This window comes from Mastigoproctus giganteus, chromosome 2, assembly GCF_048544385.1.
Source record: "Mastigoproctus giganteus isolate SK-2022 chromosome 2, ASM4854438v1, whole genome shotgun sequence".
In the NCBI taxonomy this organism is placed as follows: domain Eukaryota; kingdom Metazoa; phylum Arthropoda; class Arachnida; order Uropygi; family Thelyphonidae; genus Mastigoproctus; species Mastigoproctus giganteus.
In genome coordinates, this window is record NC_143576.1 from 160,639,159 (window position 1) to 160,651,494 (window position 12,336).

The 12,336-nt window shown below is 39.7% G+C and overlaps 1 protein-coding gene across 3 annotated transcripts in view; it reads left to right on the forward strand.

Annotated features, from left to right (window-relative positions):
• LOC150089705 (phosphatidylinositol 4,5-bisphosphate 3-kinase catalytic subunit alpha isoform-like) overlaps nt 1–12,336 on the forward strand; it is a 291,320-nt gene that overhangs the window by 60,236 nt on the left and 218,748 nt on the right. For all 3 annotated transcript variants that reach the window (XM_090389607.1, XM_090389609.1, XM_090389608.1), the window contains exon 3: nt 11,458–11,670. In XM_090389607.1, coding sequence (XP_090245733.1) covers nt 11,458–11,670 — 213 coding nt within the window. The remainder of the gene's footprint in view (nt 1–11,457; nt 11,671–12,336) is intronic.

Genomic DNA, 12,336 nt, shown 5'->3' on the forward strand with positions numbered 1-12,336 from the left:
GCTTTTGAAGCTGTCTGCAATGCTGAGAAAACTTCATATCTGGCTGAACCCTTGGGAAACTCCTCTAATAATATTAGTACATGAAGGGCAGTGTCCATTGATTACCACTCTGTCTTCTCCCACTCAGCCATCCTTTAAACCATTGTAGCAACTTGCCTTTAAGGCCATACTGCTCTGAATTCATCAATACATTATGATCACTGCCTCCTAAAGGTTCCTTTATTGAAGATACATGAGGAACCACTGTTGATAACCAGGTCAGGAATATTCTAATCACCTGTTGCCTCTCTAACATGTTATCATATAAAGGCATCATCCAGCTAAATAAAAAAGTTGCTTCTGAGTGAGCTGTTAACCAATGAGTTCCAGTCGATACCTGGAAAATTAAAATCTGCCATATACCTGAATAAAGAACAAATCACTTGATGCAAATCAGGTTTCAGAATGGATTACAAAGAGAGTTTTAGGTATTGTCATAATAGTTGTGCATTGAATATCGCTTAACAGTGAATTCTAAATGGGAGGACTTTAGGGAATTAATCTTGGAAGCTACTAGGCTTTTCATACCAACTAAGAAACACTGTTCAAGATTTAGGCCTAAATGGATGTCAGATGAACTAATGAGGCTCGTGGCAGAGAAGAAAAATGTGTGGGATGCATATAAATTTGCGGGTGACACAGAAGCCTAGGGAGATATAAGCTAGTCTGTAATCAAGTCACAAAGGAGATTAAGCAAGTGACGGCTGATTTTGAGAAATCTTTGGCAAAGGATGCAAAGAAAACCAACAAAGGCTTCTTAACTTATACAGGGTGTCTCAAAAATATTGGTACAAACGTTTAGGGGAGGTAGGTAACATCTAAAGGAATGTGAATCGCATAGGAACCCATAGCCGGAAACATCATGGGAAAGTAGTAGCAGAGGCACAAGAAGCAGAAATGACACAAGACAGTAATTAGTGGCAAACATTTATTTGACATAATATTAACAATGGAGTATGAGATGGATGCATTTCATGATGTTACAACAGATGCTCAAAGGTTCCACCATGAGACGTGATGCATGCATAACATCGATGCAGCATGGATTGGCAGACACGGTCGAACACACCTGGAGTTTCTTTGACAGTAGCAGCAGCGCAGACGGATCTCGCCACGAGATCCATTTCCGTCTCCACAGGCGATTCTTATACGATAGATTTGAGGGCCCCCACAGAAAGAAATTACGGCTCGATAAATCAGGTGAGCGTGGGGGCCAGGCAACGGGTCCACCACAGCCAATCCATCGATGCCCAAAATGCCTGTTCAAATGGTCACGAACATACCTTCCATAATGAGCAGGCGCCAGTCATGTTGAAACCAAATGTTGCACCTCACATTTGCTGGAACATTGTCAAGTAACCCCGGTAGAACTTGTTCAAGAAAGAGCCGATATTTAGCGGAGTTCGTGCGGGATGGTAAAAGGTATGGGCTGACTAAGCAGTCACCGACCATACCCGCCCACACATTTATTGCGAAGCGATGTTCTGCCGCATGGGGCTCACACTGTGTGGGCCCTCTGCTAATCCATACACTAGGTGCATATCTGCCAGCTCACAGTTTGTATATCGATGCAACTCTTCGTGCGGCGACAACTGCTTGAATGAATAAACCAGAAATGTTCCCTCTCGTGATCTGATGAACACCGCTGTGTACCGATTTACAGTGACGTTTCTGGTTATGGGTTCCTATGCGATTCACATTCCTTTAGATGTTACCTACCTCCCCTAAATGTTTGTACCAATATTTTTGAGACACCCTGTATAAACTCTAGAAGGAAGGGGATGAATCGGATTGGTCCACTTGATGATGGTGGTTCGACTGTTGATGATTGTGCTCAGATAGCTGACAAACGGAATGAGTATTTTGGCATCTACATTCACACATGAGGAATTCTGTAAGGAACGGGAGGACAGAAGGTTACTAAACTCTAACAGAGAGAGCAAATGATTTTGTAATAATCGAGAGCAAAGTGGAGGAGAAATTGTTGAAGTTAAACAAAAAAAAAAGGCACCTGGGGCAGATAGAATCTATCCAGTTATATTGAAGGAGGCAGTGACTGAAGTAAGCAAACCCTTAGCCTTAATTTAGAGAGCATCCTTAGATTCAGGGGAGGTCCCCATGGACTGGAGATGTGCAAATATATCCCCAATTCACAAAGGGGGTTCATTGAAGGGTGACACAAATTATAGACCTGTTAGTTTTCTGTTCTGGGGAAAATATGGAGTCACTGGTTAAAAAAGTGATGCAGGATCACCTAGACAAGACTGCAGTAATAGTTCAGACACAGCATGGGTTTGTTAATGGGAAGTCTTGTCTGACCAATTTGATTGGATACTACAATGTGGACACAAAGGAACTGGATGCAAAAAATAATTTTGATATCATATACTTGGATTGCAGGAAAGCTTTTGATACTGTAGCACGTGGAGGACTGCTGTACAAATTGGAGCAGTATGGCATTAAGGGCAAGTTGCTGCAATGGATAAAGGGATGGTTAAGTGGGAGATGGCAGAGAGTGGTAATCAATGGACACTACTCAATGTGGACTAATGTTATTAGTGGAGTACCCCAGGGTTTGGTGCTGGGCTTATTGTTGTTTTGTGTATTTATTAATGATATCGATGAAGGTATATCAGGCTTATTGTCCAAGTTTGCAGATGATACAAAGGTTGGCAGGGTTGTTAATGATAGTAAAGACAGTATGCTACTGCAACAGGATCTAGAAATGTTAGGTAGATGAGCTGAGAAGTGGCAACTGAAGTTTAATATTGACAAATGCAAAGTAGTAGTAGTAGTAGTAGTAGTGGCATGTGATGCAAGAAAGCAAGTGTATGAGCTTATGCAGCATCAGCCAAAAAAACACACCATTCCCTCCAAATGCCTGTCCAGGTCCTCCTTAAATTTATTTAACCTATGAACTTCCACAATGACAGATGGAAGTTTGTTCCAGCAATTAACCACCCGCTGGCTAAAGGCAAATTTCCGCACATCTATTCTACACCTGTCTTTTCTTAATTTGAATTTATGCCCCCTTAGGTTCGTAATCTGAACAAGTGGAAGGATCCCATCAGAATTCAGCGTGCTCAACCCATTCAAGGCCTCATACACCTCAATCAGATCACCGCACAGGTGCCTAGTTCCTAGCCACTGCAATTTGCAGAACTTAAGCCTCCCTTGGTAAGAGGATCCGTTCATTCCCCTCACCAATCTTGTTGCCCTTCTCTGTACACGCTCAAGTAAATCTACATCCTTCCTAAAACGAGGCTTCGAGACCTGCACGCAGTACTCAAGGCATGGCCTGACCATTGCCTTATACAGAGGGACAATCACCTCCTTCTCCCTGCTAGCAAAATTCCTGTATATCATTGACAAAACCCCATGACCTGCCCTGGCAGCCTGTCTGCATTGCTCAGAAAACTTCATATCTCACTGCACAATTACTCCCAGGTCTTTTTCATTTTCTACCACCTTAAGCGTAGTACCACACAGTTGGTACGTTTCTCTGGGGTTACTTCTACCCATATGCAGTACTTTTCATTTGTCAAGGTTAAACTTCAGTTGCCACTTCTTAGCCCATCTGCCCAAATTATCTAGATCCTGTTGCAGTAGCACATTGCCATTACTGTCATTAACAACTGCCTACCTCTGTATCATCTGCAAACTTCGACATTAAGCCTGATATACCTTCATCAATATCATTGATAAATATATAAAACAACAGTGGACCTAACACCAAACCCTGTGGGACTCCACTAATAACATTAGTCCAAGAAGAGCAGCACCCATTGATTACCACCCTCTGTCTTCTCCCACTTAACCATCCTTTTATCCATTGTAGCAACTTACCCTTAATACCATTCTGCTCCAATTTGTACAATAGTCTTCCATGCGCAACAGTGTCAAAAGCTTTCCTGAAATCCAAATATATGATATCAAAATTATTTTTTGCATCCAGTTCCTTTGTAACCACATCATAATATCCTATCAAATTTGTCAGACAAGACTTTCCCTTAAGAAACCCATGCTGTGTCTGAATTATTGCTGGAGTCTTGTTTAGATGATCCTGCAATGCATCTTTAACCAGTGACTCCATTATTTTATCCGGAACAGAAGTTAAACTAACTGGTCTGTAATTACTCGTGTCACCCTTCAATCCCCTTTGTGAATTGGGGACACATTTGCACATCTCCAGTCCATGGGGACCTCTCCTGAGAACAAGGATGCTCACATAATTATGGCTAAGGGTTTGCTTAGTTGCTTTGCCGCCTCCTTTAATATAACTGGATAGATCTCATCCACCCCAGGTGCCTTTCTTATGTTTAACTTCAACAATTTCTCCTCCACTTTGCTCTCAGTTATTACAAAATCATTAAGCACCCTGCTACAATTTGATAACCTTTTTCAAACCTTATTTCAAACCTTCAATTTGATAGCCATTTTCAAACCTTAATAACTCGTCATGTGTGAATGTAGATGCAAAATACTCATTCAGTTTGTTTGCTGTCTGAGCAGGATCATCAACAGTCGAACCATCGATACCAAGTGGACCAATCAGATTCATCCTTTTAGCGTTTATATAAGTAAAGAAATCCTTGCTGTTTTCCTTAGCATCTTTTGCCAAGGTTTTCTCGTAATCTGCTTTCGCCTGCCTAACCTTTTTTGTGACCTGATTACAGACTACCTTATATCTGCCATAGGCTTCTGAGTTGCTTGATAATTTATATGCATCCCAGGCATTTTTCTTCTCTGTCACCTTCTCTGTACTCACCTTTACGGTAGCAAAAACCCTTTCCTTTACCCCTGATGGTAATTATATCTTTAAGTAAATCCCACATCAGTAAAAATAAGTAAATCACACATCAGTAAAATTAATACGCAAATGACCACTGCTGATAACCAGATCAAGGGTATTACCCTCTCTGGTTGCCTCTCGAACATGCTGCTGCAGAAAACAATCGTCCAATAAATCCACAAAAGTCTGACTAGTGTGTGAGTGACGAACCCCCAAGTTCCAGTCAATATCTGGGAAGTTAAAATCCCCCATTATAAGACATTCTAATTTACTAGCCCACTCTATTTCTCTGTACAATTGTTCATTTTACTCATTCGAGTCATTAGGCCTATAACACACTCCTACTCTTATTTTTGCTTTCACAGTGCTTATGTCACACCGAACTGACTCAACAGTGCACTGTTCATCTATATCAACTGGATGCACCTCTTTTGATTTTGTTTTTCTTAATTAACAGCATAACACCTCCTCCCTTCCTATCCTTTCTGTACACATTGTACTCCCCAAATTCCAATTCTGCATTTCTTATATCTGTGTGACACCACGTCTCTGCTATCCCAACAATATCCGCTTTTGATGTCTTGACCAGCACTTCAAATTCATCAAATTTATTTACTATACTTCTAGCATTGGTATACATGCACATATTCTTATTCTTTGTTACCCTAACACATCTCATATACCTACCTGTTTCACGATGACTGCCATCTGTCCCTGAAACCCCCAGCACCCCTCGCTCCAGGTCACTACTTATTCTAATAGAAGTTGTGCAAGAATCACCTTCACTTCTGCCTGCGGCTACTTTTAATCTTTTAGTCTGTGAATCCCCCCCCAAGCTAGCAGTTTTCCGACCAACCTTACACTGCCTCGATAGCATCAGCAAATATTCTTGCACCCTTTTTGTTTATGTATATCCCATCCCTGTAGAAGCAGTCTCTCCTGTTAACAATCACAGACCACTCTGAAAAAAATTCTACCCCTTGATCCTTGCACATTCCCTCCAGGGCCGAATTGATTGACAAGGCTCTCATCATGTATTCCCTCCTATTGTGTCTGGGTAGAATTGCAGACACTTTCAAATTTAACCCCAACTCGCGACTTTTTTGCAACATTGACCTTTAAGTAAATCTGCAGATCTCCTACTCTTAATGTCAGTGGTACCAACGTGTACAACAATATCACCCTTTATGCCCTTAAAAGATGATATATGCTTTACAACGTCATCAACTTTTGCCCATGGCAGACATAACCTGGTCCTGTTCCATCTATCCTTTTTGCACAATATATTCCCCGTCTCCCTGACAATAGAGTCACCAACAATAACTAGTTCCTTTGGGACCAGCGCATCCTGTCTTGGAGATTACTGCTGTGTTGCCTGATTCCCAGGAGTGAGCTCTGGCGTTGAGTTGGGCAGCTGAGAGCCTGATGGGCCCCTCATATTAATTTCTTCGAGGGCATTTACCTTACACCTCAAGCTCTCATAGACGCCCAGTAGAACACTGAGTTGATGCCTAATTTCTAGACACTCTGCACCTGGCACATAAAGCCATCCTCTTTGGCTAGATCATGTTCTGTTCCAGAGAGTTTGGCAAACATTTCACAAGTTGCACATTTTTTTAGGCTTTGATGCATTGGAGAATTGCTCCCCTGAGTTCTCCCCCGAGTCACAGCACTCCTGCTGCTTTGCTGCTCTAGTCTGGGGCATGATTTTTTAAATTAATAAGATCAATAAATTTAATTAATTGTCAATACTACGCTATCTAATAGAATCCTAAATGCAGTGATGCGTATTACACTATATAATTATACGTTAGAGCTGCCTTGTTACCACAATTAAAAATTTGAACTCCCTACTACTCTATAAAAAGAACAATGGCTGCAAGATTCGAACGAAATAATGGTTTTACATATATTAAGTAGTAATCTACAAAAATCTTTATGTAAATTAAAAATAAAAATAACCAGCGTAACTATAGCTATAAGACTACGTATAACGTACAATATAAAATAACAATTAGGTAAATAAAAAGGCAAACACTTATCGCTTTTTTTGGAGCCTGTAATTCACAGCTGTAAATTTTAAAGAGAGTCGGTGCCCTCTTTTGCATATAGGTAGCAGAAACCCAAGAGAAACGTACCAGCTGTGTGTACTACCCTCAGGGAGGTGGAGAATGCAAAAGACCTGTGGGTAATTGTGCAGGCGGATATGAAGTTCTCTGAGCAGTGCACACGGGCTGCCAGAGCAGGGCATGGAGTTTTGTCAATGATATATAGGAATTTTGCTAGCAGAGACAATGAGGTGATTATACTTTTGTATAAGGCAATGGTCAGGCCACACCTTGAGTACTGCAAAGAGGTCTCGAGGCCTCATTTTAGGAAGGATGTAGAGTTGCTAGAATGAGTACAGAGAAGGGCAACAAGATTGGCGAGAGGAACAAAGGAGTTCTCTTACCAGAAGATGTCAGTTGCAGCATCTGGAGACTAGGCATCTGTGAGGTGATCTAATTGAGGTGTACAAGGCCTTGAATGGTTTGAGCAGGCTCAATGCTGATGGGATACTTCCACATGCTAAGATTAAGATCCTTAAGGGGGGGGGGGCATAGATTCAAATTGATGAAAGACAGTTGTAGAAAAGATGTGCAGAAGTTTGCCTTTGGCCAGCAGTTGATTGCTGGAACTGACTTCCATCTGTTGTTGTGGAAGTTGATAGCTTAAATAAATTTAAGGCTGAACTAGAAAACATTTGGAGTGACCGAATGGGTGAAATGGGAATTTTTTTTTTGGCTGATGCTCTATAATCCGGTTTCCTAACCTGTGGATTGCGACACCGAGGGGTTGCAAAGTGTTATCTGGGGGGTCGCTGCGGGTATTTTGAGTGCAATTATTTTTATAGGAAATTTCACCACAAAGGTGTACAACACTTATTTATTTCAATATGGCATATGTCTACACTGCAATATTCTACTTGTGGTTGTAACACTGATTTTTGATAAATGAAAGGAAAAGACTTAAGGTCCACCACAGCGGATACTTAAAAAATATTGAAGGCCTGCCGTGTTTATACATATTAAACATTTTATATTATTTTAATTATTTGCTATGGCTTTTAATATTTTTTCAAATTTTTGCCACATCAGACCTTGATTCACTCCCTAAAAATAATATATACAAATGCAGTGTTATCATTAGAATAAAATTCTATGTTACAAATAGTAAACTGAAAGAATATTCACTATGATGCAAAATTCAATATCAAAATTCATTTTTAGTCAGTGTCTCGATCTGTGAATAACAGACTGTTGAATAAAGGTGAGTTGCTCTCTTAACGCAGTTGAAGATCACCCTGTATGTTTTGCTGAGACCATCATGTTTGCAGTGATGTAATTCAATAATATCCGCAATGTGCCATCTACTGCAAACTGGCGCAAACTAAATTTGCCAATAGTCAACTACCTTTAGTTGGTGCCATGATAGAAACTAGCCACTCGCTGTCAGTCGCTGGTTAGCTACTGCTTGCACTTTCTGAAATCTGAAGAGCATCAGTAGGTCGTCATCAGTCCGTGCTATCCGTACCCTTGGAGAAAAAACATAAATATTCAGATGACTATCTAAAGGTAAATGTATACAGTACTTATGTAGAAGGTCGTGAAACTAAAGTCTCTATAGGTGTGGGTGATGAGGTTTGATCTCCTTTTAAACCCATGCATACATAAGAGGCTTTGACTATAATAACCGAACCATTCCTTCTTCGCTGTTGAGTACTGCACTTCTAATTGGTTTCTCTGTAAATGCCTCAACAAGGAAGTGCAATTGCTCTAAGAAATTGACAATCTACAAAGTTTACTTTGAGCTCTTCCAATGCTGACCCTACAAATTTCCTTTTCCTGAAGATTAAACAAGTTTAATAAATTGTAAAGATATTAGTATTCGTTTGTATCTTTCTAACCCTAAGCGTATGCCTTTTAATACAAGTTTAGGATTTTATACTCTGCTTGTAAGTCAGTCTTAATTTTAGGCAATGGTTACATCTTTTAAATGTCGACTTATATGCCATAACATAAGGTAAACTCTACTCGTTATGTCAGTGGCATAGCTAAAAATAGGATCCACAAACTTCATTAATGGACCCTCATACGGCTGATTTTGTGAGGATTCAATAAAATTCATGTGGGTCGCATTATTTATTCATGCTAGACTTTGTATAAACATTTGCAGTGATGAAAAAGGTTCTTTTCATTACAAGATCCTTCAATATAAGAGGTGTGGTCCATGTTTGGCATCTGAACTACTTGGTAATGAAGCCTATGGACTGCTTTGATGAATCTCTTTCGAAATGGTCTCCTTGACACTGTATATACCAATTCTAATACTTCTGGAAGCATTCTTATAGGATTCTTTGCTGACAGTTCCTATGTTCTTTCTGAATAATTTCCTCAATCATTGGAAATGTGAACCTTTCAAGGGAAGGGGAACTTCAAGCTGAAAAACCAATTACTGAGAACTAAATCTGGTGAGTATGGATGGAGACTGCAAGAAATTCCTGAATGGAAAGTGCAGGATCATTATCATGATACAAGTGCCAATTCTCCGAAGCCAACTTTTCCGGCTGTTTTCTGTGAATAACATCTCTCGGATTCGCCATATTTCCATTTTTGAATAATCTTGGTTCACTGTTTGACCGTGTGGAACAAATTTATTATGAGCAATGCCCTGCAAGTTAAAGAAAATACGATAAGCATGATCTTTACCTCTGATCAAGATTGTCTTGCTTTATTTGGGCCTTGGAGAAGTCTCTCGATGAGGACTGGGCCTTTGTTTCCAGGTCATAGTCATACACCGTAATTCCTCGCCAGTAATGAGGGAAAGACGATGTGTGTGGATCAGTAGCAGAATGCTGACTGACACTGTCTTGAAGATCTTGACATGCTGGAACTCTCTTCTGCGTTCTCATCAACGAGAATACACAGAACAAACTTGGCAAACATGTTGCATTCTCAAATACTGTGTTAAAATTGATTGGCATGTCTTGTAAGAAATCTGTTTCACTAGCAACTTTGCGGATGGTTAAACGTCAATCACTTGTGATAGATTACTAAGAAGAGTGATTAAATCATTGGTTTCAGAAGCTGAAGTCAGGCAGAGCGAAGATTCACTTCAACAATAAAAGTGATGCTCTTTAAACTTTGCAAACCTCTGAAAAGTCTTTGCAGGACACATAGTCTTCTCCGAAAGTTGCTTTTAGCATCATGGGTTTCTCTTGCATTTTCATCTGATTTGATGCAGATTCGTTATTCTGTGGGGTTTGTGCAGATGGAGCACCAGCTATGCTAGGGTCAAAGTCTGGCTTTCATACAAAAGTGAAAAACTTGCTCGCCAAGTAAAGGGCATTCACTGCATGATTCACCGATATGCTCTTGCCAGTAAGACTCTTCCAGCTCATCTGCAAGAGGTACTTGATTCTCTGATCAAAATTGTGAATTACGTCAAATCTAGAGCCCTCAACACCCGTCTGTTAAAAGAACTCTGTAAATACATGAATTCTGATCATGCGGTTCTTCTTTTCTACACTGCTGTATGCTGGTTATCAAAAGGAAATGTTGTCAATCGTGTCTTTCAGTTGAAAGGTGAAATCAAGTTGTTCCTGGAAGTGCAAGGGAAACATGACCTTGTGGCTTACTTTAATGAAGCTTGGAAGAAAAGAGTTGCTTACTTAGCAGACATTTTAGACCAGCTAAATAAGCTGAACCTGAAACTTCAGGGAAAGGAAACACATATTATCCAATTTCAAGACAATCTTCAGGCATTTGTATCCAAACTGCAAAACTGGCGTCGGAAAGTAAATCTTGGAAACATTGCCATGTTTGAACAACTCTGCAGTGTGGTTGGTAGAGGAATCTGAAGGTGAACTGGATGAGAATCTGAAGGAGGAGATTACTAGGCACCTTGAATCCCTTGAAAAGGAATTTCAGCAGTACTTCCCTGAGCTTACAGAAGAAGCTGCATTGGTATGAAACCCATTCTCTGCTTCCCTGAATGTAGCCAGCATTCCCGATGAAGTACAGGATGAATTCTTGGATCTGCGGAACGATTCCTCACCATGTAATTTGTTTTATGAAAAATTGCAGACTCAGTTCTGGTGTACTATGTATCAGTCATATCCAAACGTGTTTTACTGTGTTTTCTTTACCCTATTAAAAATCCCTTTTTATGCAAATGTGGCTTTTCGCAGGTTATTTTGCTATTATAAAAGGGGGTTGCGACTCAAAAAAGTTGGGAAACTGCTCTATAAGCTTGCTTTCATGCATCATATGCCTCAACTAATGCTAATTGGGAACTATTTCATATCATTTACTTAAGCACTGATGAAGTACATAATTTTGTCTAAAAAATATGCAGTTGACATTTATGTAAAATTCGATATACACCCATGTTATGCCATTTGCACAATACCTAAAGTAACTTTTGCAAAATTTATTAATAGGTGGATATTAATCTTAATTTTATAGTTACTTTTCAAAACAAAGGTATTTTTAATTGTTTTTGCATGTGTACACTCTTCTTTTTATTTCGTTAATTTAATGTTATTATTTATTACCATATTAATTATATATCTTTTAATTTTTCAGCTGATCTATGGCATGAAGCCAAGAAGTATCCACTATTTCATTGTCTTGGTGAACCCTTGTCATACATCTTTGTTTCCATCACTCAAGATGCAGAAAAGGAAGAATTTTATGATGAGTCTCGAAGGCTTTGTGACCTGCGTCTCTTCCAGCCTATACTTAAAGTGGTTGAGCCTAAAGGCAACAAAGAAGAAAAGATGCTTAATTCAGAAATCGGTAACCATAATGTTTTTAATTCATTGCACACGCATGCATGGAGTATTTGTTAAGGAAATGGACATTTATTCAAGAAGTTATATAATATCTGTGTAGATACACCATAGTTAACCCATAAAATTAAACTACGTGTGTAGTGTAAGGGCATCGTTTTAATTAATCTCATATTACGGCTACCTTCACAACGAGGTACCAGGTATTGCACTACTTTGAATAAGTAATGCTTATGTAGTAGAGAAGACTTATTTATTCTCAGTGGGTGCCACCACCCAGGCGGCACCGTTTCTAAGCTTGTTGGCCTTTCATCAGTGGGTGGGCAGGCACCCTGGTAATAATGAAAACATGCCATCACAGTTGTGAAGTTAATTCCACAATATGAGAGATGCAAATGGTGATAGATGAACAGAATGATACTATATTTAGTGATTAAATGCACAAGGCATTCCACATGGGTTTAAATTAACTATATAATATCAGTGTAGATACACCATAGTTAACCCATAAGATTAAACTACAACAGTAGTGTAAAGGCATCATTTTGGTTGTATCTCATATTGTGCTACCTTCACGACGAGATACCAGGTATTGCACTACTTTGAATAAGTAATTCTTCTCTAGTAGAGAAGACTACTGTTATTCTCAGTGGGCACCACCACCCAGATGGCA